Source organism: Amphiura filiformis, chromosome 15, assembly GCF_039555335.1.
Source record: "Amphiura filiformis chromosome 15, Afil_fr2py, whole genome shotgun sequence".
NCBI lineage: Eukaryota > Metazoa > Echinodermata > Ophiuroidea > Amphilepidida > Amphiuridae > Amphiura > Amphiura filiformis.
Window position 1 is genome coordinate 29,735,703 of NC_092642.1, and position 27,240 is coordinate 29,762,942.

General features: G+C 35.9%; 1 protein-coding gene across 1 annotated transcript in view; it reads left to right on the forward strand.

Annotated features, from left to right (window-relative positions):
• Positions 1–27,240, forward strand: part of LOC140171487 (ATP-binding cassette sub-family C member 9-like) — a 67,330-nt gene that overhangs the window by 36,744 nt on the left and 3,346 nt on the right. Inside the window, exons 21-28 of the mRNA XM_072194756.1 lie at positions 4,876–5,033; positions 7,253–7,345; positions 7,874–7,976; positions 8,586–8,699; positions 9,702–9,813; positions 13,279–13,406; positions 26,257–26,335; positions 26,804–26,912. Of these exons, the coding sequence (XP_072050857.1) occupies positions 4,876–5,033; positions 7,253–7,345; positions 7,874–7,976; positions 8,586–8,699; positions 9,702–9,813; positions 13,279–13,406; positions 26,257–26,335; positions 26,804–26,912 (896 nt within the window). The remainder of the gene's footprint in view (positions 1–4,875; positions 5,034–7,252; positions 7,346–7,873; positions 7,977–8,585; positions 8,700–9,701; positions 9,814–13,278; positions 13,407–26,256; positions 26,336–26,803; positions 26,913–27,240) is intronic.

A 27,240-nucleotide genomic window follows, 5' to 3' on the forward strand; every position in this document is an offset into this window, starting at 1 on the left:
CGGACCTCTTCTCATATCCCTGTCCCGTAAAGTCCGTTTGGATCCCTTGAATTTAAGCTAATTTAGTAGCCCTTGAGCACTATTGAGCTGTGCCTGGCTCCGGTCGAATGTTATAAATATACCGTAAAACCCCGTCTACAAGGATATACCTAAGAAACGCCCTCAATAAAATTGGTTGCTTGTTGTATTTGGAGTTTGAGCAAATATATACTGGCACTGGGTGGCTATGCATTCCATCTAAGTATGTTGTAACACCAATCAATTGTATTGACATAATAACGACTGTTTCGTATATCAGGATCGTATAGCTCAATTGATAGAGCGTCAGACTTTGGAACTGAAGACATGCTGAAGAGAGCATGGTCCGGGCACCGGTTCCGTTTTTTCATTCTCGTTTAATTTGAACTTTTTGACATGTTCTTTTTATCTTTCTTCAAATCTACCTTTCTACTTTTAATTTTAGGTGCGTTTTTTAAATTTTTTTTTTTTTTATAGTTTTTTTATAGTTTTTTTTAGTAATTTTGTGGTTTTATAGAAACTAGTAAAAGCATTTATTCTAAATAATAGCGAAACCCACGGTTAGACAGATGTGTTGTAACTACTTGTCTGTCCTCGTCTTTGCAATAAAAACCTATGTTGCACCTTTGTGCCATCCCAATTCTTGAGATAGGGTGCGTTTTTGGCTTAAGCACGATTTTGTTTCTACTTGAAATGAAATCAAAATAAATATTGTTCTGTTGCCACAATTGCAGTTTTTTCAATAAAAAAAAAATAGATGAGGAATAATAATTATTCCATATTTGAATCTATTGTCCCATCAAGAATAGAGTGTCTTCAAAAACTTCAATCAATTCATCTGACAAAGGAAACTATTCTGGTCATTCAATTTTGTTTCGCTTGCACCTGTTATATCACAGGCGTTGGTAGAGAAGGCACACTTCTCTTGTCTTCACCGAAGTAGTGATGTAAACACTAACATGATTAATTACCATAGCTAGCAATGGACATACACTATTTTTGTTCCACTTGAACCCATACTATAGGCTATTCGCTGTCGATGTGACGTAATTAATCGGATTAACTACCATAGCAATTGATGAATACAATTTCGAATATATAGCCCTGCACTTCATCGTTCACGTGGCACCTATGCATTAAACCATAGTTGTCAAAGAAATGCTAATCACTCGCCATGTAAGATTAGTATTTATGAAAAGAGTGGTATTCAATCTATGTTTGGTGACATACGCGGGTGATTAGTGCAATCTGCTTGATGGTAGTTATTGCGATTATTACGTCACTTCGACAGCGAATTGTAGTATAGACGAATCCAACAAGCCAAGTGATGGTCAGAATTTATTCGGCCATTATACGCTGGTGAAGTTGCGTAATTAATCGGATTAATTACCATAGCAATAGGTGAAAACAATTTTGAACATATCGCCAGGGGGGTGACACTCACCTCATTTGCATGGCAAAATTACCCGTCTCCTCTGCAGCCAATTTGTTTTCGCTCCATCGAAATCAAGCTGGTCACGGAGGAGACTACCTTCCTTTGTGTTTGTTCATTTGTGTATGGAGAGCCTTTCTTGGAGTCCATGACTTAGGCTACTACGCTCTCAGCTAGAGTCCGACGCTGCATTGTACTAGAAATACCTTTTCTGTGAAATCGCTATAGAGCCAATCGGGAACACGTATTCAATTTATAAATATAGCATTAAATTAGTATCACATAGTGGCCTCCGTGCAGTGGAAAACCTTAATTCTTTCATCAAAAAGAAATGAAAATGACCAAAAAACCGGATCCACCTGTACGCCTATAAAATGGGCACAGAAATTTGTCTCAAATATGAATGAATTTTAAGAAACATACGGGATATGATGAACCAATGACCTGACGCCATGATAGCAGGATCTATTAGTTGTTTTATATACAATGCATATACCGTGTTGTCATAATACCAATATTTGGCATAATATATAACGACTAATATTTAGTATTGTAAATATGCAGTTCATATGCACAAACGAACACTGATCTTTATGATATTCAGGTTGTTGTACATCTCATATAACATGTCATATAGGAGGTCATATGTGTTGACCTTCTCCTATTGTATTTGTTCATCTGTGTATGGAGAGGATTAGCGCCATTAAACGCCATTAAAACTCCATCAGTATTAGGGCGTAGTTCAGTGAACTCACCAGATTGCTACTCCAAGTACTTTGATAAATACAGATAATATGTATTGATGGGTCGAGGCGATTGCATTGAAAACCTAATACATTATTCATAACAGTTACGTAATCAATCGATAGTGCGGACACTTTTCATTTGCAAACCACCAAAATTCGTGATCTTTTAGCGTTGGAAAAGAAACCACGTGAATAGAGTGCCCTCTCAAGAATATCAACTCTCTGATATCGCGCTGCGCTACAAGCAGGTTACACTCATCACCTGTACTGTGTATGTCTGCAATCATAGATTGAATACAATACTGGTCTTTTCAAAGATCTTACAGGTGCAGCATGATATGGTTCAATGAAGAGGTACCGCCTGAACGTATCAGTGTATAACGCGGTATATTCAAAAATTGTTTTCACCTATTGCTATGGTAGTTAATCCGATTATTACGTAACTTCGCCAGCGTATTGGAATAAAACAGGAGGATGTGAGTTCATAAGGGCAATGTCGGGGATAGGTCACAATCGATGTGGAGAGATGAGAGGTCCGACCAACAGCCAGGGGGATGACACTCACCTCATTTGCATGGCAAAATTACCCGTCTCCTCTGCAGCCAATTTGTTTTCGCTCCATCGAAATCAAGCTGGTCACGGAGGAGACTACCTTCCTTTGTGTTTGTTCATTTGTGTATGGAGAGCCTTTCTTGGAGTCCATGACTTAGGCTACTACGCTCTCAACTAGAGTCCGACGCTGCATTGTACTAGAAATACCTTTTCTGTGAAATCGCTGTAGAGCCAATCGGGAACACGTATTCAATTTATAAATATAGCATTAAATTAGTATCACATAGTGGCCTCCGTGCAGTGGAAAACCTTAATTCTTTCATCAAAAAAGAAATGAAAATGACCAAAAAAACCGGATCCACCTGTACGCCTATAAAATGGGCACAGAAATTTGTCTCAAATATGAATGAATTTTAAGAAACATACGGGATATGATGAACCAATGACCTGACGCCATGATAGCAGGATCTATTAGTTGTTTTATATACAATGCATATACCGTGTTGTCATAATACCAATATTTGGCATAATATATAACGACTAATATTTAGTATTGTAAATATGCAGTTCATATGCACAAACGAACACTGATCTTTATGATATTCAGGTTGTTGTACATCTCATATAACATGTCATATAGGAGGTCATATGTGTTGACCTTCTCCTATTGTATTTGTTCATCTGTGTATGGAGAGGATTAGCGCCATTAAACGCCATTAAAACTCCATCAGTATTAGGGCGTAGTTCAGTGAACTCACCAGATTGCTATTCCAAGTACTTTGATAAATACAGATAATATGTATTGATGGGTCGAGGCGATTGCATTGAAAACCTAATACATTATTCATAACAGTTACGTAATCAATCGATAGTGCGGACACTTTTCATTTGCAAACCACCAAAATTCGTGATCTTTTAGCGTTGGAAAAGAAACCACGTGAATAGAGTGCCCTCTCAAGAATATCAACTCTCTGCAACAGCCATAGCGATTCAACTAATTCCAGCGGACGGTCTGTGGCTAGTAAGGAATCGTCTTTGACCACATGCGCAGATCTGTCTCGTCAGGAAGATATTTAATATCCCGAATTTATAATAGGCCTATGCCTACCAGTTCCATCGTATAACCGATCTGCTAGAGAATATTTGTTACCATGTTTAATAAATTCGTATTTATCGTATAATAAAATGTAGCCAAATGTATATTATGTGTCACACGGTTTTCTGCTGAACCACTAGCAGGCTATGTTACCACATCTATGACAATGACAAAGGTGAATTTTGATGATTTTTACGATCGTCCGGATGAGCAAATCACTGAATGGGTCTTTAGTTCCCTCCTCTCCTTTTCCTGCCAATATTATATGAATCAAAGAAAAATAAAGAAAAAATAAAATTAAACAAGAAAAAAAGACAAAGAAAAGAAACAATAAAAGAAAAACAATAGAATAAATTAAACTAAATATGAAAAAAAAAAAAATGATCACGAAAGGAGTCTTTAGAAAATGCAAGAAAATATAAATGAAAAGTTTGAACAATATTTTGTTTATAAAAGTTTGTGTAACCGTGATGAAGCTCGAACTCACCATCTTCCGATCTAAAGAACCAAAGTCTTATGCCTTGCCAAGTGAGCTATGCTCGTGAGATGCGAAATAAAGATAAAATAATACATTGTATACCTGCTTGTGTCGGTAAATGATTTGCTCAAATTCCATAATGATATAATATTGTGGAGGGCGCTAGCGTGAAATATGCTATCATCACAGTCGCTTCTATTCCTTATAGACGGGTTTCTACGGTATAGGCCTAAATAAAATTGAATCCATTTTTATGTCAATGTTATTTCAACTGCATACAAAAATATACAACTTCCGATGGTGCAAAGCTTTGAACATCCTATTACAGCACGGAATGTTGGGAAAATGACAATATAGATTAGAACTTTTTAAGGTTCAAAGTCTGTAATTTTTGTAACAAACAATATGTGCGATAAAATCATATATTTGTAGTTAACTGCATTATGAATTACACACTTTATGTATTTATTTGTATTTACCCCAATTGGATGTATAGAGTCACATATTTGCTGTTTTTTAAAATTGTATATCTGTTGTTTTATTTCCTGGCTAGAAATTAATAGATACAGCCGAGAACATGGCGTATTTTCTGATGGCCACGATATCTGCACTCGTTGTCAACGCCATTGTGGCACCCGTCTTCATCGCAGAGATATTACCCATACTAGTGCTTTATTATTTCGTGCAAAAATATTTTATAGCAACATCAAGGTAAGCTTATACTTGTGGTTTCATTAGTTTTCCCACTGCCCTCTGATATTGACAGATTATACCAGAGAAGATTCTCATCTTCTCTGATTAAACCTTTCTTTTGTAACGTTTCATGTACTCGTCCAAGCTTAGACCTTCTATTAGGATTTGCTATTAAGGAAGGTGATTTTCCTTAGTAACAAAAGTGGCCAGTTAGGTTCTTATAATAGACAGGGACAGTATGAAGCAGATTGGACCGGTACCCCGGCCGGGAATGCACAATAAAGAATATTAGAATAAACGTCTGAGATACGTGCCATGCATTTGCCAGAGGAACACGTTTGTTTGAGTTTCAGACACGCGTGCTCTAACATATTAACAAATAATAAAATATCTATGTTATGATAGGGGTAGGCCTACTGTTGACCGTAGTATGGTCCTCAGATCAGGAATGAGTTATAATACCATTGATAACACCCCTTGATAAATTTGTAACTATTTTTGCATTTTTTCAAAAAATAATAACACACTGGTAACAAAAGTTATGTATATTATAGGGGCAAGGAATCCAGTTACCACACTGGAATTTCAGTGACTCAAGACAAGCGGTACGTTATTTATGATATTTATGATAAGAAAAGAGGTACCGCTAGAATGTACCTCATTTCTAACATATATAATGAACCGTTTGTCTGGAATCACTGAAATTTCAGTGAAGTAATTGGATTCCTTGCCCCTATAATATACATAACGTTTGTTACCAGTTATTTTTTGAGAAAAATGCAAAATTAGTCACAAAATTTATCAGGGGGTGTAGTACCACCTTAAGGTAAGAAATGGTATTAGTGATGCGTGTGAAATTCTGCGCATCGTAGTTCTTAAATAATGTCAAAGGGTGTCCGCATCATTTTATCGAATCTTATTTATTTAATATTAAAGAGGGTAATTCTATTGGTTTAGGATATGGATTGTCTTAAAACTTAGGCTACATACAATTTCAAATGTCGTCCCATTTATGCATATAATTGAGAAAACGAGAACAATTTAAATTTCACTGGTTCCGAACGAATGTAGGATTTAAAGCCATAATGTGTGATTTGCTGCACAGCGACGCCCTCAATTTTACTCGGATTTCTACTTTTTGCATAATTCTAATGCCCAGTGTACTAAAATACCACGTAAAAGACTAAGCTTTAATAACAGTAAAATTTAACTTTTTATATTAAAACCGGATCGACCCGGTTTTATTCAGAGTTCATCAATCGCACGTCGAGCGCGATGCTCCGTGTAGTATTACATGTTACGATCGGCGAGCGTACAAAAATGTAGTACACGCATTGTAGGCCCGTCCCGTCGTGGTCCTATGGGTCATGACTGACCCTTTGTGACCCTGTTGATGATGGTATTCCAGCAGCTTCTGTCTTGAGCCAGACGGTGGGCTGCGACGAGAGAAAGGCCTGTTAATTGTTTAATTCCATCAGTCCATCTAAGCTTCTGTCTACCTCTTCTACGACTGCCTTCTATGTGACCTTGCAATATTATCTTCTCAATGCTGTCACCATCTCTTCTAGAAATGTGGCCAAAATACGCCAGTTTAAAACGATCTATTTTCTGGGACACGGAAGCATGGTCTCCAATTTGGTTTCTTACAAATTCGTTGGTCTTATGTTCTTTCCAAGATATTCTCAGCATCTTCCGCCAGCACCACATTTCAAACGCCATGATCTTTTTCTTATCTGTCATTCCAACCGCCCACGTTTCACAGCCATACAAGGCAATCGGGAAAACCAGAGCATCCATAATATGAATCTTGGTAGCTTTAGAAATACCTCTGTCTTTCCATATATCTGTCAACGCAATTGCCGATGATCTTGCCATGGCTAGGCGTCTTCTGATTTCCTGGGAACTGCCCCCTGCATTGTCTATTAGTGATCCCAGAAAGTTGAAAGTTGTAGGCGCTGGAATGAATTCGCAATTTTCTTCGTTATACCTCATTTGTTTGGCTCGAAATTAAAACGGAATAATGTGATCAGTGAAAACAAACATTTAAATAGGAATCTATTCTTTATGCAAATCACACATTACTGCTTTAATCTACTCCTCCACTAAATTTGTCGTTTGTAAGATGGAATACATCACAGAGATAAGAAAGATTAAGGATGAACTAAGATTAGGTTGCTTCTTTTACATGGTTCAATACAAGTAACACACTCATTATGGGTTTCTCTCTTTTCTTTCAGAGAGTTACAGCGTCTTGATAGCATCACCAAGTCTCCTGTGTTCGCTCATTTTTCTGAAACACTTGGAGGATTGTCAACAATTAGAGCATATAAGTATGATTTATATTATATCAAGGGATTCACTCTATGTATCTTTGTATTCTTTGGTAATGAATTAAATGAAAAAAAGTAGTATGATGGACAAGAAGGAAATTAACATGAACCAAAAAAACAAAAACAAAAACCCAGAAAGAAGAAGAAAGAGGTAAGAAGAAAAACGAAAAAGAAGAAGGAGGAGAACTTAGAAGAAGAAGAGAGAAGAAAAAACTAAAAAAAAGGAGAACTTAGAAGAAGCGGTAAGAAGAAAAACGAAAAAGGAGGAGAACTTAGAAGAAGAGGTAAGAAAAAAAAAAAAAAGGAGGAGAACTTAGAAGAAGAGGTAAGAAGAAAAACGAAAAAGAAGAAGAAGGAGAACTTAGAAGAAGAGGTAAGAAGAAAAACGAAAAAGAAGGAGGAGAACTTTAGAAGAAGAAGACACAGGCGACGAAAGAGGAAGAATAGGAGGAGGGTGGAAGAGGAGAGAGGAGAAAGAAAGAAACCGCTTTTTACTAAAGAATCCAATGTGTCTGGCATTTTTTTAAGAGACCAGAGGAGATTCTTTTCGACTTTGTTGACACGACTAGATGTAAACAACACTGCTTACTTGTATCTGCAAACTGGATACTGTTGGCTAGGCACAGTACTGGTAAGGTCTTATCATTGAGGTTGACGTTATTATTTTCAGATACGATGATATAAATATAATTTTCATACGGATGAATTCGCTGTAGAAGTGACGTAAGGCTAGCATAGCAATAGATGAATACAACTTTTGACTATATCTCCCTGCACTATATACAACGTTCACGCGGTACCTATGCATTGAAAAGAGCGGTATTGTATTCAATCTATGATTGCAGACATACACAGGTGATGAGTACAACCTGCTTGTAGTGCAGGGCGATATAGTCAAATATTCATCTTGCTATGGTAGTTAATCCGATTATGACGTCACTTCTACAGAGAATTGCATATTACTATAAACCGAAAAAACACACCAAAAAAACAAAAAAACAAAAAACAAACAAAAAGACAAAAAAAGACAAAGAAATAAAGAAAATTTAACATCAACACACACCGCTACATAATTATGCGCGAGCGCACACACCCCACCACCGACTTTTACTACGAGTATTAAACACCGAACAGGCATACAAAAGCGTAATATTTTATATCATAAAAGGTGGGGTGCGTTGGTGAGGATCTGGGGTGTTTCTTCATGATCATTATTTTCATGTTCCGTTTTTGTTTTCAGAATTCTGTAGCAATTCCGGTGGTGTTGATGGCAGGCCTGACTACCGTCATACAAGGAATTGATGGAAAAATGGATCCCAGTCATGTTGGACTCGCTATTAGCTATGCACTCATGGTATTTATCGCTATGGAATGTTTCTTAAAATAAATACATGTAGTTGTATTTAGCATAATTCTAAAATAAAAATTAAATATTATTCATAAGAAAAGTTGTATAGCAATTTCGTTTGAAACGAAATGTATTTTTTTTTGAGTAAATAAGAAATCAAGGCTTTAGGCAAAGTAACAGGTTATGATTAAGGGATCTGGAATGAGCGTTTTGAGCGTTTCGACAGTATTTTTTGTGGGACATGAGAGCACATCAGACATATCGAATTGCATTCTGAATACGAAGAATGTCTTTCTGATATCAAATAATTTTAATTCTTTGAAATTCACGATATAATACAAATTTTATGACAAATTATTAAAATTTGATATTTTTCACATTTTTGATATATACCAGTCCTCGAAGTAAATTTTACAAATATAATGATATATTCTTAAAGTGTATGTGGCTGGGAGGAAAAGCCGACGATCAATTGAAAATTTTGACCTTTCATATTGAAGATATGGATTTTTTTCCTCAAAAGACCTAATTTGTTTTGGTTTTTTGGGGAAAAAATCCATATCTTCAATACGAAAGGTCAAAATTTTCAATTGATCGTCGGCTTTTCATCCCACCTACATACACTTTAAGTATAAATCATCAGATTTATAAAGTTTACTTCGAGTACTGTTAAATATCAAAAATATCAATTTTTAATCATTTGCCATAAAATGTGTATTACATTGCGAATTTCAAAAATCAAAATTATTTGATATCAGCAGTATATTCTTCGTATTCAGAATGCAATTCGATATGTCTGATGTGCTCTAATGTCCCACAATAAATACTGTCCAAACGTTCATACCCCAGCCCTTAATGCATTGATTCATTAATGTCTCTAGGTTAAACTGTTGTATATTTTTGTAACATTTTGAGTGATTTCTGTAGAATGAAACAAAACAACAACAACAACAACAACAACAACAAAAACTACTTTTAATAAGAATATCATGTTTATACGTGTCATAGGTATCTATGTATGTGAATAAGCTGCTACGATTTACAGCCGATACAGAGATGCAGATGAACCCAGTAGAGAGAGTACAATGCTATACACAGCTACCTAATGAATCATTTGATGGTAGGTATTAGACAAATAGAGGACCAGTCTCTTTACTGGTTTCTGTGTGTCTGAATAGGTTGCTACCTTTACTGCAAATACAGAGATGCAGATGAACCCAGTAGAAAGAGTACAATACTATACACAGCTACCTAATGAATCATTTGATGGTAGGTATTAGACAAATAGAGGACCAGTCTCTTTACTGGTTTCTGTGTGTCTGAATAGGTTGCTACCTTTACTGCCAATACAGAGATGGAGATGAACCCAGTAGAAAGAGTACAATACTATACACAGCTACCTAATGCATCATTTGGTGGTAGGTATTAGACATATAGAGGACCAGTCTCTTTGCTGGTTTATGTGTGTCTGAATAGGTTGCTACCTTTACGCCAATACAGAGATGGAGATGAACCCAGTAGAAAGAGTACCATACTATACGCAGCTACCAAATGCACCATTTGGTGGTAGGTATTAGACAAATAGAGGACCAGTCTCTTTACTGGTTTCTGTGTGTCTGAATAGGTTGCTACCTTTACTGCCAATACAGAGATGGAGATGAACCCAGTAGAAAGAGTACAATACTATACACAGCTACCAAATGCATCATTTGGTGGTAGGTATTAGACAAATAGAGGACCAGTCTCTTTACTGGTTTCTGTGTGTCTGAATAGGTTGCTACCTTTACTGCCAATACAGAGATGGAGATGAACCCAGTAGAAAGAGTACAATACTATACACAGCTACCAAATGCATCATTTGGTGGTAGGTATTAGACAAATAGAGGACCAGTCTCTTTACTGGTTTGTGTGTCTGAATAGGTTGTTACCTTTACGCCAATACAGAGATGGAGATGAACCCAGTAGAAAGAGTACCATACTATACGCAGCTACCAAATGCATCATTTGGTGGTAGGTATTAGACAAATAGAGGACCAGTCTCTTTACTGGTTTCTGTGTGTCTGAATAGGTTGCTACCTTTACTGCCAATACATAGATGGAGATGAGCCCAGTAGAAAGAGTACAATACTATACACAGCTACCAAATGCATCATTTGGTGGTAGGTATTAGACATATAGAGGACCAGTCTCTTTACTGGTTTTTGTGTGTCTGAATAGGTTGCTACCTTTACTGCCAATACAGAGATGGAGATGAACCCAGTAGAAAGAGTACAATACTATACACAGCTACCAAATGCATCATTTGGTGGTAGGTATTAGACAAATAGAGGACCAGTCTCTTTACTGGTTTCTGTGTGTCTGAATAGGTTGCTACCTTTACTGCCAATACAGAGATGGAGATGAACCCAGTAGAAAGAGTACAATACTATACACAGCTACCAAATGCATCATTTGGTGGTAGGTATTAGACAAATAGAGGACCAGTCTCTTTACTGGTTTCTGTGTGTCTGAATAGGTTGCTACCTTTACTGCCAATACAGAGATGGAGATGAACCCAGTAGAAAGAGTACAATACTATACACAGCTACCAAATGCATCATTTGGTGGTAGGTATTAGACATATAGAGGACCAGTCTCTTTACTGGTTTTTGTGTGTCTGAATAGGTTGCTACCTTTACTGCCAATACAGAGATGGAGATGAACCCAGTAGAAAGAGTACAATACTATACACAGCTACCAAATGCATCATTTGGTGGTAGGTATTAGACAAATAGAGGACCAGTCTCTTTACTGGTTTCTGTGTGTCTGAATAGGTTGCTACCTTTACTGCCAATACAGAGATGGAGATGAACCCAGTAGAAAGAGTACAATACTATACACAGCTACCAAATGCATCATTTGGTGGTAGGTATTAGACAAATAGAGGACCAGTCTCTTTACTGGTTTCTGTGTGTCTGAATAGGTTGTTACCTTTACTGCCAATACAGAGATGGAGATGAACCCAGTAGAAAGAGTACAATACTATACACAGCTACCAAATGCATCATTTGGTGGTTGGTATTAGACATATAGAGGACCAGTGTCTTAACTGGTATCTACGTGTCTGAATAAGTTACTATGATTTAGAGCTGATGCAGACAAAATGGCAGATGAACCCAATGGAGAGAGTATAATACTATACACAGCTACCTAATGAATCATTTGATGGTAGGAATTAGACAAACCAGTGTCTTTACTGGTATCTATACGTGTCTGAAAAAGTTACTATGATTTAAAGCCGATACAGAGATGCAAAAGAACCAAGTAGAAAGAGTACAATACTATACGCAGCTACCTAATAAATCATTTGATGGTAGGAATTAGTCTTTACTGGTATCTATGTATGTGAATAAGCTGCTACGATTTACAGCCGATACAGAGATGCAAATGAACCCAGTAGAAAGAGTACAGTACTATACACAGCTACCTAATGAATCATTTGGTGGTTGGTATTAGACATATAGAAGACCAATGTCTTTACTGGTTTCTGTGTGTCTGAATAGTAGGTGATGGTAGGTGAAGAGCATAATTATTTGTACTGAAAATGTACGTTTGATTTAAAATAATATTAAATACTTTATAATGTGTGTACGAAACCTATGGGATAGTCCATTTGAAAACCACTCCTTTATTTGAGGATGATTGTGAAATTCCAATCAAATTCATCAATTTTAGCCACTCCAGATACAGCAACTTTAATCAAAAACCATGAAAAAATGAGTGGATGATTTTCGAATTCCAAGCAAAATTTCCCAAATAGGGGCCAAGTTAGGGAAAACCTAACTAATTCAATCTCAACATTTTCCAGTTCTCAGCTTAATTTTAACATGAACGGTAAACTTTGAAACATTGCATATAGACATTTTATAGTTGAACTGGAATTGAGAAAGCAAACTCATGTTCTACAAGGTGTGGGGTAAGTTAGATAATTTCAAATGGAATATCCTAATATGGCTTATAGGTCCTATGTTGTAATTCAGGTTACTATGCTATACTTATATGTGACGTGTCATGTCAAAAGGAGACACTTTTGGGCAGGATCGTAAATGGAGAAATGGCCAAAAATCTGCCGGTGGGTGATTTTTTCAAAATTTGGGTTTGTTGCGACTTTGTGATATTATTAATGTTAAAAATATTGTCTGATAGTTTCAGACCGGAATATAACTGGGATCTTGTATTTTTTGAAACATTTTTCAAGTTAATTCCTACTCTCAACATTGTCAATATTATTTTTAAAGGCCGATATCTCAATTTCCAATTTTATAATGCCATAACTTGCGAACTCAATATCTTCGCTTAGGAATGTCCGATTTAAATGGGGAAAACGGCGTTGTGGAGCAAAATATCTCTATATTTAAGATATGTAAAAACCTCAAATTTCATAACCTGCCCAAAAGTGTCTCCTTTTGACATGACACGTCACATATGTTCGTCGTTGTTTTCCGTCATTTATTGTTACTTCCAGCATTTTGCATTTTAGTTACCATCATACATAATACTTTACCTGCTGTTTTTGGAACTTTTGTGTACAATTTCGAATTATTAGGATTGGAGCCGCCACCAAACTGGCCAACACTGGGAGATGTCCGAATAGAAAGAATGGCGGTCCGATACGCTGCTGATTTGGATCTTGTTTTACACGATGTCAATGTACATTTCTCTCCAGGAGAAAAGGTTGGTTATTAACCTGAAAGAATGGCTCACTTTGTTTAAAAATCGAAGCAAATGAAAGAAACAAGGGGAAAAAGGCGAAAAGGGCCAAATTACTGGAGAATGAGTGAAGATGGTGATAATATGGTGAAAATATCGCAGATGTGATGATAAAGGTAAAGAAGAAATAAAAAAGAACAAAGGGAGGGGAAAAAGAAAAGGAGGAGAAGAGAAGCATGTAGGAGAGGGCAAGAAAAGTGAAAATGAAGTAGAGGTGGAAGAAGTGTAGACCAAGAAGGAGAAACGAGAACATAAGGTCGGTAAATGGAAGAGTACACTGCAAAAATTGTGTCTAGCATGGAGACATGTCTTCAGAAGACATGTCTTAATTTAGCGTCTTTGTGCAAGTCACATATCATAACCACATATCTTGTGGTTAGTCATGACTTTATGCATATGAGTCATGTCTAGTTTAGAGACATAGGAAATTGCGATAAGACACGACTCGAATCACTTATTCAATAATGGGCTATTCCAGATAAAACATGCACCCCCCCTATAGAGGGCAACGGAAATCCAGATTTTTTGGTGGTCTTTGGGGCTCGGAATTCCAGCCTATTCTACTTATGCTGTTCCAAATTCCAGCCTATTCTGCCTATGCTTGGCGCAAAATTTCCAGATTTTTCCACCGTTTTGTTAGTCTGAAGGCATAGAGGGTGTTGGAATTCCAGGTTTATTGTGTTTATCCTTGGTTGGATTTCCAGACTTTTTTGCCTCTGGTCAACAAAATTTCCAGATTTTTCCACCGTTTTGTTAGTCTGAAGGCATAGAGGGTGTTGGAATTCCAGGTTTATTGTGTTTATCCTTGGTTGGATTTCCAGACTTTTTTGCCTCTGGTCAACAAAATAATCCATATTTTTGTCCATTGAGTTGCTGGAATTCCAGATGGTTTTGTTAGTATAGTAATTTGTCGGGATTTCCAGCCTTTTGTGCAAATAGATATCAGGAATTCCATTCTCTTCCAGTTCAATGCAATTTGTCATTTTGTATGTGCATATGTATGTTGGGGGTGTTTTCTCCCACCCCACAAGTTGGTGGTGGGTACTAGTTATAATCATCATGATTGACAGCCCAAGTGACCATGACAACCAACATTCTTGTTGAGTAAGCCTTAATTATTAGTAGGAAAGAAAAAGAGCAAGGTACACTAACTTGACAGAAAACAAGTCGCAGGGTGGCGAATCAGACCCCTCCCCTACTCAGTTGACAGATATGTTGTGACAAAATTTACAATTTGCATCTCCCTTTTGGTCTATTTTAGACCAAAATTAACCATATTAGTAGATTGGCCCATTTAGTATTAAAATGCCAAATTGCCGCACTTTGCGCACAACATTGGTAAAGCCATTTGAGTGAGTAGATCTGCGACAATCATGTTGCCTTGCCCACAGCCCGGGCCCACAGGACCATCAAAAGGCAAACCCGGCCATATACCAGGTATATGATATACCCCGGGTGATATACACATTTTAGGCTATTCCAGTTGAAAGACATACACCCTGTATGGAAGACATTACTTTAGTCTCTCACACAGGGCACACAGGGGGTGTAGATTTAAAATGAAGTCACCCCCCCCCCAGAAAATGGTTGCCCTGAAAATAAGCTGTTTCTTTCATTGAGTAAAGAAACAGCTTAAAACAAGTACACTACCTTAAAGGAAGGTGACCTGATATATTTGGAAAATCAAATTCTTTAAAACTTTTGTATAATATAAAATGTCATCCCTTTCAAGCACTCATGCAAAAAGAACATGTAAATGTTTTTTGTCAATATGCCTAATTCCTAATGGAAAATCGGACATTTATACTGCATGATATTGGTAGTCTACAGTGTTTTTATTAATGATAATCATCATGATCATGTAATATATTGATTTCATCAAAAAAATGCCTAATTAGTCTCAAAATATGGTACCGGGATATGGTATACCATATTTGAGACTAATTTGACAGTTTTTTGATGGAAATATAACGATTTGGAACACCAAATGTCAATATGTTTATGAGAAAAATATGAGCTTTCATCTGATACCAAAATCAGCATTTTGATGAGGTAACTGAGTGGGGATGAGATTGTCAACCAGGTTACCCACCTTTAAGTTAATGAAAACAAGTTCACAGAAAGCAAGCGCACTTCGCGAGGGTTTTATTTTCGCGGATTTCGCGAATGGAGTTCCATCCGCGAAATTAACACCTCGCGAATACTAGTATATAATAATGTATTACAAGTATAGGGCAAGACTAAGCATCGCGAAAATAACAATTGCAAAAATGATTCTGTAACTCCAAATCGCAAAAATAACTGTACGCGAAAATTACCACTTAAACAGTAATTATAGTAGGAGCAGAAAAACACTCTGAACTGACCAAGTCAATACTATTACGTAATTGTTTGTTCATGGTACATTGCACAGTGCACACACACTTTCATCCATGCAGTACAAAGTGTTATCTGGGGAGTTTTCAAATTTAGCAAATTTTTAGCAGATTTGGGTATTAAAAACAAATCAACCCATCGTGGCTTGGGGTTTTACTGCACTGCAAAAAAAAGTGTTCTGAATTAGAACACTAAAAATTGTAACACTTATTGAACATATAAAAGTGTACTGATTGTGAACACCAAGTGTTCCAGACTTTAACACGACAGTATAATTTGTGAACACGTGTGTTCACCTTTTGAACACTTGATGTTAACATATTGTCGTCATTTTGTGAACATGGTGTGTTCATGTTTTGAACACCTAATGTTAAAACTTTGAACACAAAGTGTTCCAAATCCTAACACATTTACATGTTCAATGCCATGTAACACTTAAAGAACACATTTACATGTTCAAAATCAAATGTGTTCAGCTTTAGAACACTTGTGTTCTAATCATTTAGAACACTTGTGTTCTAATCTTTGAACACTGAGTTGTGTTCACAAATGTCATACACTTAGTGTTCAAGTCTGGAACATATGACACTTAGGCCTACATATGTTCAATAAGTGTTACAAAAAGGGATGCAATACGCCTACACAAAGCAAAGTACAATGGGTCAATGTATAAATGTACACCTTTGTCCGAAATTTAATTGTAACAACAGACTCAGTAGTAAATTACAGCAAACCTAGGGCTAGGCCTATGCATGTTTGACTAGTGCAACATCGCAATTACATCTATTCCATCAGGCATGCCATGGCATGAAATCGAACCGCATACTGACCAGTTGTAAGACACACTCGTCAGAGGTTTAGACCTACAGTATAATTCACATTAGGCCTATATCAAATTGCAGATTTGCACACTGTCTGACCATGTGACTATTGCATGGTCATGATTGATAAGCTTACTGCGCATTCATTAAAATGCACTAAAACCACGCAATACAAAAACGATGAATTTACATTTTTAGTCTCGTTGTTCTATGATATGTGGAGAACACGTTCGATATATTTGTTTTTAAATAAAATGGTATTTTGTGGGTAAAATCTCACCTCCAAATCCCCGTCCAAATCGCGGTTTCTCACTCCGACGACATCATCTGTTTTATTATACGGTGCAACGACGCATGCGTGGCCCAGCACGTGGTAAATATAGCCTACATACATACAGTGTTCAAAACGAACACATTACATGTTCATTCAGTGTAAAAGTTGTGAACACCTTTATGGGCGTGCACCCAGAGTTATTTGGAGTGTACGGTATAGGCCTAAATTTCAATATTCGACGTAAGCCTACCCCTATAATAGGCCTATTTTCAGGTATTTTCTATAAACCGCAAAATGTTCAATGTTCTTTCATTCCGTGCAAGCTGCAGGCCTGTGTAAAATAAAATGAGAACAACTGATGATCTCCATAAATAATAGAACCAATTATAAAATGGTTTTACAATCAGGCGAGCATTTTATGCTATGCCTATTAATAGTGTTGTGAAAATTGTAGATTAAACATACAGTGTTCATTTTATGAACATTTAGTGAATGATCAAACACTATGTGTTTAAAAGTTTCCTCTGACGTTATGTTACGAACACTAAGCATTACAAAATTGAATGCAGTATGTCAAATAGGCCTATATGTCGAATTTGAACAGGTGGTGTTCTAATGCTGAACATTTCAAACACTATGTGTTAAAAGTTTCCTCTGACATTATGTTACGAACACTAAGCATTCTGAAATTGAATACAGTATGTCAACATTTGAACAGGTGGTGTTCTAATGCTGAACACTTCAAACACTATGTGTTTAAAAGTTTCCTCTGACGTTATGTTACGAACACTAAGCATTATGGTTACGAACACCAAGCATTATGAAATTGAATACAGTGTGTCAAATTTTGCACAGGTGGTGTTCTAATGTTGAACACTTTTTTTTGCAGTGTGAATAACAAGTTTAATTTCCGGAATTGATTGATTTTCAATGATGGATACAAATTAAGTTTAGCGTCAGTTTTTGTTAATATTTAGTTAAGTTTTATAAAATGCTGCAAATAAAAAAAATTAATAGTATCAAAGTCTACGAAAAAACCCTTCTCTACGGGCCCAACCGACCTGGAATTTGTGTTTTTGGGAATTAAAAAAAACATTTATTTTGCTTAAATCATAGAAAATATGTTTGTAAAAATTCTTCAGATTTTGGTAATATTTTAGCGTAATTTCAAAATAGCCTCTCTCTAGAAAAACAAGTACAAAAAACACCCGACCCTATACTTGAAGTTGAAAGGTCCGCCTGTAGAATAGGGTGGGTTTTTCTTTTTTGAAAAAAAAAATACAATAAATAACATGACACCAAAAACAGAAATTTTGACAATAATAGTTTTTTTCTGATCATTTTAATGTAAATTTTGACCAACAGAAATTTTGACAATAATAGTTCATCATTTTAATGTAAATTTTGACCAAAGTATCAGTAAATTATGATATAGCGAGATTACACATAAATATAAAATTTGAAAGAGGGACTCTTTGGTTTATATTAAATGATGCTCCCCGCCTAAAAATCCGGACATTGAGGTTTTTTTTTGCATGTTTTGCATTTGGAACATGTTCCATTACAAACCAAATGTCAGACGAATTCATCTCTATGGATAGGCTTCTGAGGGATAGGCCTATATGAATCCAATATCATACTATTACTAGCTAAAACTACTGTTCTTTGAATGGAACAAAATGCAGATGTTCAATCGAAATACATCTTCTCTGATGTTATGCAAAATATAGTAATATCAAATATCATCCCTTTTATTCACGGGATGTGATTAATTAGCATATTATAAATTTGATGAGGAATTTTAATATTTATATGCCATTGGGTTTTGTGTACGGGATGGAGGAAAAAACTTTGATTGATAATGCCATTAAAATATTAAGATACCCTTGCATCTCATTTCTACTAGGCTTTATTTAATTAACTCATTATAATTATAATTGAAGTTTTGCTTTTGTAAAACCTACAATGTTCTTAGCACATCTAAAATTCTCCTGCATGCTGGTTGAACATAAAAAGGTTGAATAACACATGGAGATTAAAAAAACGTAAGTAAACAAAATCAAATCTGGTAATTTGCAAAACAGAGCAGTACATGATGTGCCTGTAACAGAACAAGATCTTGTTCATGGTTGTTTGTTTAACCATGGATAAAGATAATTATGCTCTTCAAACACATTTAAGGTTCCATTATTTGGCAAACAAAGTTATACACACTTGTGTTTATAATACATGCAGTCTTCACAGTCACTCCAGGCTATGTTTTGGATCGGGGGGGGTCTGCTTGATCGACAGAAGAGATATTTCTCCCATCTTCTGGTATTACAGTAAAGCTATCATTTGCTGCATATTTTGCTCAAATTTGTACTTCTTACATGATTGTAGTTGCCCAATGCTATCTGAAATACCGTGTAAAGGACTAAAGCTCCAAAGTAAAATTTAGAGTTTTTATAATAAAACTGGGATCCCTCAAAGCTCCACAGTTAAGCGGCTAAGTCGGTTTTTTACTTTTTACCTCATTATTTTCGCTTAGTTAAAACTGAGACTAGTAAACTGGTTTACTAGTCTCAGGTTAAAATGATCAGAAGACCCCCTTGACAGATAAAGTGTTACTATACATGTAGTAGTAATATTATGTAATCATAGTAATTTTTGACAAAAAAGAAGAACAAAATTAAAATTTTACCAAAATCGTACATTAGGCCTATGTCTTTTATCATCAATCTCCAAAATAGGTAAAACCAAATTTATCGAACGTAATCAAAACAATAAAATAATTATTTGGCCAAAACAACAACAACAAACAAACATTTTATTGTCCCTGTCCCTTTGAGGGATTCTGATTTTGGCCAGCTATAAAGAGCTGGCTATCTAATTTCCGAGATCGTCTTTGTTTGATAAAGAGATTACTAGACTTGTTTCAAGTCCTTTGGCGTCCATAGTTAGTGAATGTAAAATTCATGGAAGCTTTGCCACATCTTCCAAAAATTTCTATTTCTTTCCAAAGTTTTGAAGTTATCTATTCTTTCAAAATAATTATTTAACGTCATAACTTTGTAAAAATCTATTTGACATTTGAATTTCTAGATAGTGGACTTTCTTATCATACTTTTACCCCATACTGTGCACTGCAGGGGTAGTTTTGAGCAAAATGCACACCCTGCATGCCCACAAGGTATACTTCGATCCTCCCTACTAGCTCATGTTGCCAGCACACACAAAATTCTGACCTGACTAAAAATCTGAGGGATTCCTGTATATGATACTTCGGCCATGGGTCCTAAGAAGAGCATGAATAGAGAAAAAGTAAGGAGGAAGACTTGATCAAGGCTAAGAGATTACGGGGTACTAGCATTGGTTTGAATTACTTGGCGGAAATTTTTATGGTGAAAATATATAAGACATGTTATTCGATTTGTAAGAAAAAGAAAGTATGCTTTGCCGTTTCAACGAATGAAAACGAGAGTGAGAATTTCAAAAGTTATGGTTTGAAGGAAATATGACATTAAAAGTTATATGCCAGGCCTATAATAGTTTCCACAGCATGTCAACGAAAGAACATGATAGTATCCTTGTTATCAGGCGTTCTTAGATTTACATTTTCAAACCTCCTGGAGATCAGCACAGCATGAGATGTGTGTATTGATAACATGATTAAAACCTTTATGGACGTAAAAGTCAAAGTAAAAATATCCTATATCCTGTATCGTTTTATGGATAAAAATGACTCAAAATGTAATTTATGATGAAATAATTGATATCTTAAACATCAGTTTTGTCTTTCAACGGGAAAAATTCGATGTAATTTCAGGGCCTATTTTTGATATGGGTATAATTTATATACATGTAGGCCTATATTGAACAATATCAGTCTTTATACATTTAATGTGATATGCATAAATTGCGAATTAATATATAAATTAATATAAAATTAATGTGCATGTATAAGGCAAGTAGGATGACAGTTTTTAGCCAATTAACTAAAAACTGCAGTGTATTTCTTTATATTAATAATGAGCAAGGGTAGCCTAAAAAAGTAAAAGGCAGAAAAGACAAAAAGACAGAACAATTTGGAGTAATTAATTGAAGAGTTGACAGGAAGTTATAGGAGTTAATGTTCAATTACACAGTTGACGATGAAAATGCAATGCGAACACCACCTGGTTTGGTGGACTGTCATGAAACATGATGGATCATAAAAAAGAGTGATCCTAAAAATGGCTTCCACCCAAACTAATTACATTGAAGCTGGCTTTTCCTTTAAAAGGGAATTTTTATCTTCTTCTTTTATTTCTTGCATAAAAGTGGAAAATTAAAGTTAACATACGGTATTGGCAACATAATTTGCTTCCTCCTCTTAATGATCAATTTTGCATTGTAGAAAAAAATAAAAATAAAAAAGTTCTCCTCTTTTTAAATTTTTTTTTCTGTCAGTGTAGTTTTTAGCTGTGGGCCTAATATGGAGTACAGCCTATAGTGTAGAGGTGTATCTTACTGACTTGCTTTTAATACTGACTTTCTAACCTTTTATAATTTTATAATATATAGTTACCCCTTTGGCTCTAAAATCATAATTGCAAGACTCTGAATTTGTAAAGCTATATAGACCCTACCGAATACTGGCCACTCGTCCTTTATATTTAAATAAAAGTCTCCCCTCCATAAAGTACCACGGGGCAATTCTGCAAAATAATACCATAACACAGGTGATAAGTGTGAATGGTTGTGGAATCGAACTAGAGAAATAGCCCTCTGTCACTTAGAACTTAAAACCAACATGTCTGCCATTTCAATTGTTATCCATTCCAGATGAGTTTCCAGATGAGTAAGAAAAAATGTAATGCTAATTTATTGCACATGCTGAGGAAGCCTGATTACCTTTTTAAAATAGCTGAGTGGGAGGGTTTTCAATGAAATATTTTTTCACGGCAGTGAAATGATGCCACTTGCCCCCACATCTCATATTACTATTAAGCCCTTAAACCCGGCAAAGAGTCTGCTCAGTGTAGGAATTTTTTAGCCTTTTTTATAAATATGTTTGCAATTGGCTTATAGCCGTCTCATGCTGCCAATACACATACCCGATTGGTTAATCAAACTAGCAGGTCATGATCAGGCCTAATCACAAAGTAAACATATCATCTGTATAGAAAACTATGCAGCAGGCGACTTACTTCAGAAAAAGTTAAATATAACTACATTGCATAAAACCAAGCCCATTATCTATAGTTAATTGGTCAAATGTTTATTGACTCTTGTAATAACCCATGTGTAGGCCTATAAACCTGTATAATATTGGTGTTCATAAAAGCAGGACTATGAGACAAATATCCCTGACCCTGACAAAAGCTAGCAAGAGCAAATGGCTGTGTAATTTGTTTACTTTAGTGATAAGGCATCTTGCATACAAATACAATTTTCTTCGTAGTTTATAGCCAAATTTGTTTCCTGTAGGTGGCTTAATAAAAATTCCTTTAAAAAAGGAATGGGCGCCCAATGTGAGCTTGGTCGTGACGCGTGATGTGTTGAATTTCATGGTGTTTAGATTTGGTATTATTATCTCATGAAACCCGGTGACACCTCATTATAGAAATCAGACCTGTTGATAGGTTGTAAGAGGGATAGCCTTTTCCAGGCACGAATTGGGCCATATATAAAGAAAGTTTTGCTACTTTGCGACGCAATAAAAACCCTAAATGCAAAATGAGGTTTTTAAAAAATATTGTTTTTCAGAGTCAAGACACATGTATCATTATTAAGCCTCATATCACTTATTTATTGTCGAATAAGTGCAGGGTAGGTTAGATATGAATATTAAATGTTAGACCAAAGTAGCTCAAAGTACATGTACTATACACCTGATCCGTGAGCTTGTTTTTTTTTAAAGACAAATTCTTGTTTGTGTAAAAACTGAAGCATCATATGTGTAAAAGAATATTTGAATATTAACTGTAGCCTACATCATATATAACGATTCGTGATACCCAATCATGCTTCAGTTTATGTGGTTTAGGAAGCAGAGAATTTTATTTCAATTTTATATACGCCAAAATATTTTCTGAATAATAAAATTAACACTGAATTGATGGCGGAAATTTTATGTAAAATTTACGCAGGTCCCCACTAAAGATTACTGTTTCGTCTTTATGGGAATTTTATCTTTTAATATCTGAAAGGACTTTGGGGACCTACGTGGACTTTTACTATAAATTGCAAAAATCCAGACAGTCTTACAAGAAAAATGGTAGGCTGACTAGGCTCCCTACCTTGCAGAGCATGTGCGTGCACGAAATCAATTGTGTATGTATCATAGGCCCCTCGAGAATTCAACAATATTAATAATGGTAGCTCTACACATTAATGTTTTTAAGCAGATAAAATTCCAAAATATGGTACGTTTTCTGTCTTTGCTTGTCACGTGGTATGTTGAAGTAATTGAAGTTGTGATTATATGTTCAAATTTTCAAGATGGCCCCAACAAGTCAGTTGGCTGAGCGGTAAAGGCGCTGGTAATATGTCGATACTGTATACATGATAGCGGTGCAGCGTGGGTTCGAGCCCCACCTCTGCCGAACTAAATTTACTTTTTTTTTTTTTATTTCATATTATGTTAGGGAAATGTGGCTGGAGAGAATTTATGTATGACGAAGAGTGGTGTGGGTCTATAGGTTCATCCCTGCAATGGTGATCCCCAACTTGACTTGGGTCTTCACTCTTCATTCTAGCTTGTGCGAAGATTTTGTTTTTATAGGCCTATACATTTTTTTTAAACAGCATCACACTCACTCCCACAGCCCACACTCCCACACAGCACACACAATACATGCCCATCATACTATCATAGTAATAGTATAGACATATGATATCCCTATTAAATATTTTGAGCTCAAAATGTAGAAATATACACTTTGAGCTCATCTTATAATAATAGCTATACAACAGGGCAAGGAAAGAAATAGACAGGTGTCAATTATAAAAACCTTGAATATATTTACATAAACAAAGTCAAGTAAAACGCAAGTGTGGACAACTCAGCTTGGTCGTGTTTACTCAAGAAAACTCAAGAAACTTGCAAATTATTTTAGAAAAGAAGTTGCATTGCGTTCGAAATACTAGCATTTGTGAGTCAAGTTATTTATTTTTGGTAACAATAAAAGGACCATTTCCTCTATCTTCCCAATCTGGGTGTTAAATTGATATACCTAGATTTGGAAGACGATTACTTTATTCATGTCGTATTTTATTCATAGGCCTACATGTCGTATGTATACGGACGTTGAAACTTTAAAAAGTAACAGTCCCCAACGAATTTAGATATGAGCTCTTACTTCGCTTTGATCGTCTACTCCCCAATCAGGGAATTCCCTTTTAACAAAGGAGCACCTGCATAGTACATGGTACTGCAGCAATTAGCAAGCACCCTCGGCGCGACAAGATCGCACTCGTTCTACTTGCTGTAGCTTCATGTATTTATCATGTAGCCTATTATAAATCTATTTCATTCAAATACAGGTATATATTTAATATAAAAACAACATTTGAGGCTTTAGGTATTTTAGTCTCAGCTCAAACCAAAGTAAGAAAGTTTGAATTCTTATGTACTGTAAACGTTCGCCTAATGGCGCACATGGGCTCCTTTGCCTTGGGGTAAATTTCATGTACAAAGAGAGAGCTACCTCCTCTAAAAATCACAACAAGAATTAAGGGTATGTGCCCTTATTTGCTGGTGGGAGGGCACTTTAAGTTTGTGTCTAAAATACCAGTTATATCAAGTGGGCCCACAGCGCCATTACTAGGCGAACGTTCTACGGTATATCCATTGACAATACAACAATATTCGAGTTGTAAAGTAGGGAAAAAGATCTAGGCCTCAAGAAAGAAAGAACAGGATTGAATAAAGAATAATTAAGGACATAAAGAAAGAATTTTGCCCTAATGAATTTTTAGAAAGAGCTGAAGCAAGAAACTGAGTTTCACAATATACAATCCTTTTATAGTTCGAAATGTGTGCTGCCGACAGAGTAGGCTTCCCTTTGTGTGGTTCAGTTCATGGACCTAAAGACCCAGTTTAACAAAAATGTTAAAATTATGTTATGCCAATCAAACATTTTTTAGGCCTAATATAGAAACTAGTAGGCCTACATACCACACATTGTTATTGAAACCCCGTAAGGAGAACAGCAACCCTTCACAAAAGAGAAGCTTAATTTTAGTGGTTACCTAGGATACCAACACCAGTGGCGTGCGCAAAGGGGACAGGGGGATGTGCCCCCCCCCCCCTTTTGTCAAAAAGTTCGGGGAAATAATGCACCCAATCGGGGGAAACTGGGGAATTAGTTATTAAATTTTAAAACAGTCAGAGAATCGAGACCCCTGTCCTCAACTTTGAAAACCTGCGTACGTTACTGCTAAACACATGCCTTGGTGGTGGGCCTATATTATACATTTAAAACATCATAGATGACTTTGAATAAATGCAGATAAAGCCAATATAATGAAACCTTTAGAACAATAAACACCTATACAAGCCTAAAATAACTCTAAAACCCTAACATGGAATTCCAGACTTTTTGGTAGTCAATTGAAAAATTCCAACTTATTTGTGTAATTTTAGATACCCTCTATAGAGGGCGATGGAATTCCAGATTATTTTGGGTAAGTCAATTGAAAATTCCAACTTTTTTTAAAATTATTTTTAAAAACCCTCTATACCCCTCCATGGAATTCCAGACTTTTTTGCTAGTCAATTGAAAAATTCCAACTTTTTATTTGGATATTTTTAGAAACCCTCTATAGAGGGCGATGGAATTCCAGATTTTTTGGGTAAGTCAATTGAAAATTCCAACTTTTTTTTGACAATTTTAAAAAACCCTCTATACCCCTCCATGGATTTCCAGATTTTACATGCACTAAACAGGGCCGGAAATCCAGGTTTCTTCCTCAAGTATGCTTTGGAATTCCAGACATTTTAGAAAAAAAACATTTTGCCCTCTATAGGGGGGGTGCATGTTTTATCTGGAATAGCCCAATGTGTCTTTAATTAGGACATGAAGTAAGACATGTTCCATTCTGATCCTATAATTAAGACATGACTTAAGGCTAGCTACATACTTTGTTGATGTCTTGTAGCTAGTCATGTCTTGGATAAGGACATAGCTCAAAGTCCTGTCTTTCCACAAGCCATGTCTCCGTGCAAGACATGACTTGCATAAGGAAATGGCTAAAAAGTGGCTTCAAAGTCGCGTCTTAAAATAGTGTCCTCAGGTTAGACAAAATTTTTGCAGTGTATAGTTTGGTTATTATGAGGAGAATTTTCAATGTGTGGTTTGACTTGTTAATATTACAGATTGGTGTTTGTGGCAGGACGGGAAGTGGGAAATCTTCTCTTACTCTGGCTTTCTTCCGACTCATAGATATATGCCAAGGTATTGAATGGTGTTTGTTACTTCTTGAATAACAATTATGCCTAACATAATTTTACCTACTAACATAGTAATCAAGCAAACTACTGGACACTGTTAACAGCTATAACATTTTGACATTCTAAAAATGTTGATGTAGTCTTTTTTCATATAAAACGTTTTAAAACGTGTTCATGACCGGCATTTAAATGTTATCAAAACGTTTGGACCAAAAGCAAAACCTGATAACGTTTTAAAAACATTTTTGTGTTTGCTAAGTTCTATAATGTTTTTCCGGATACCAATCATATTCTTGTACAAGTTAAGGATTATTTTTTTTAAGTTTTCGGCTGTTGAATTCAATTTTTGATTTGAAGATAGCAAAGGTTGAGTATCAGTAATTACCAGAGGTTTACTTTATTTACCGATTTAGAACACTGATAAACACTGACATGTGTTTTGGTTACTAACGCTCCTTAATTTGCCCTATAGGTAAAGTTATTATTGATGGTTGCAACATCCGGGACATACCGCTGACGACTTTGAGGCAGAAACTGGCCATCATACCTCAAGATCCTATACTCTTCACCGGATCCATCAGGTATATGGGTACATGGGTATGCCATAAATTATAGACATCTCTAAATAAGACCGGTGGTCCTCCTTGCCCTTTTGGTGCCCAATATGCTTAATGTAGAGAGTAAAGCAGATTTTCTCATTTGTTGAAAGTTCTTAACTTCTTTAGTTCAGATTTCCCACCCATTTAGGACAACATTGGTCTGGGAATTACCATCTTTTAAAACCATCCGCCTTCATGGTATGGGAATAAAAATATCTTTAATGTAGACTAGAAATCTCATCTTATATGCGATTTAGATTTCACCTTTCCAAAAATGTATTCCGGAATCTGTTAATGTTACTTCAACCTT